This window comes from Myotis lucifugus, unplaced genomic scaffold, assembly GCF_000147115.1.
Source record: "Myotis lucifugus unplaced genomic scaffold, Myoluc2.0 scaffold_181, whole genome shotgun sequence".
Lineage (NCBI taxonomy): Eukaryota > Metazoa > Chordata > Mammalia > Chiroptera > Vespertilionidae > Myotis > Myotis lucifugus.
The window spans coordinates 878,278-879,538 of NW_005871229.1; the positions used below are offsets into that span (position 1 = coordinate 878,278).

The following is a 1,261-nucleotide window of genomic DNA, read 5'->3' on the forward strand; positions in this document are numbered from 1 at the left end:
TTGGAGAGAAGAACGGGTGTGGGGGGAGGGTGGGTAGCAGGGAGACTCTCTTTCACTTTTATATTCCTCTGAGGATGTAACCTTGGCCCGGAGCGCACGGGCAGGCTCCGGGTGATGACCGTGGAGGGAAAGGAGCCGGGCTCACTCACTTGGCAATGGCCTCGTCCCGGTCCCGGACGGCCTTCTGAAGCTGCTCCTTCGGCTCCTTGTCCTCAGACGTCACTCTGAGTCGGTCTCTCTCCTCCTTGAGTGCAGTCATCTCCACACTCAGCAGAGTCACCTGCAGGGAAGCCGAAGGGGTGAGCGTGACGATGCCACAGCTGCTGGCTGGGGTCTCCCTCCGAGAGGGAGAGAGGACGGGAAACTCCAGGCAGGCGCGGGGCCTGTGCCATGCAGGCTGGTAGCTGCCCGCTGCCCCCGGGAGGCCCACCTCTCTTGGAGAAAGGATGCCACATCCTAGGCAGGGGTCCGCGGCCCTGGACCGCAGCCGTGGGGCCAGATCCCCTCCGTACACGGCCCACCGCACCACCTCCTTTATTCCAAGGCAACCCCAGGGAACTAACGGAGGGGGCTACACATGCACCAGGCTCTGAAACACACTTCTTTTGGTAGAAACTCAACAAGGAGCGCTGCCACCCACAGGACCTGGCTGGGGAGAGCCCGGGACCTGGTCCCATCCCTGCGACAGCACTCGGCCCGGCCTGGCGCCTCCACCTTCACGCTGCCCCTGGTCACAGCACACGCAGCTCACACACCTAAGCGATGAGATCACCTTTCCCTTCACACCTGCCACCCTTCCCGTGCCCTGTGCCTCAGAGGGCACCACAGCCCGTCCTCTGCTGGGAGCCCCTTGGTGGCACGGCGCACCCCACGCACCATGGTGACCCCGGCACACGGAGCTCTGTGACGGCAGGAAGCATGTCCCAGCCTCCGTGCACCTCGGAGCCTGACTCGGTGATGTTAATCCCAGGATGCTGTGCAGCGAGCGGACAGCTGTGATTTTCCTGGCTAGCCACCATCCAAACTCCCTCCCTGTCCTGGGGCATGCCTGGCTGGGAGTCTCGGGGGGAGACAGGGCATGTCCTCCCCGACTGGGAGTCCAAAGGGAAAAGACGTATCTTTTGTATCTTTTCCGAGGCACCTGGGCGTGAACCCCAGCCTTGCTGGTCTCGCCCGCCCCTCCTACACGCCCCCCGCCCCCCCCCCCCCACACAAAAAGAAAGAGGGGGGGAGGGGGGAGCGGTGTAAGGTGCATCGCGCT

The 1,261-nt window shown here is 63.8% G+C and overlaps 1 protein-coding gene across 1 annotated transcript in view; it reads right to left on the reverse strand.

Annotated features, from left to right (window-relative positions):
• BICDL1 (BICD family like cargo adaptor 1) overlaps nt 1-1,261 on the reverse strand; it is a gene marked incomplete at its 5' end in the record, with an annotated part of 84,433 nt that overhangs the window by 9,058 nt on the left and 74,114 nt on the right. Inside the window, 1 exon segment of the mRNA XM_006096577.2 lies at nt 150-280. Within this exon segment, the coding sequence (XP_006096639.1) occupies nt 150-280 (131 nt within the window).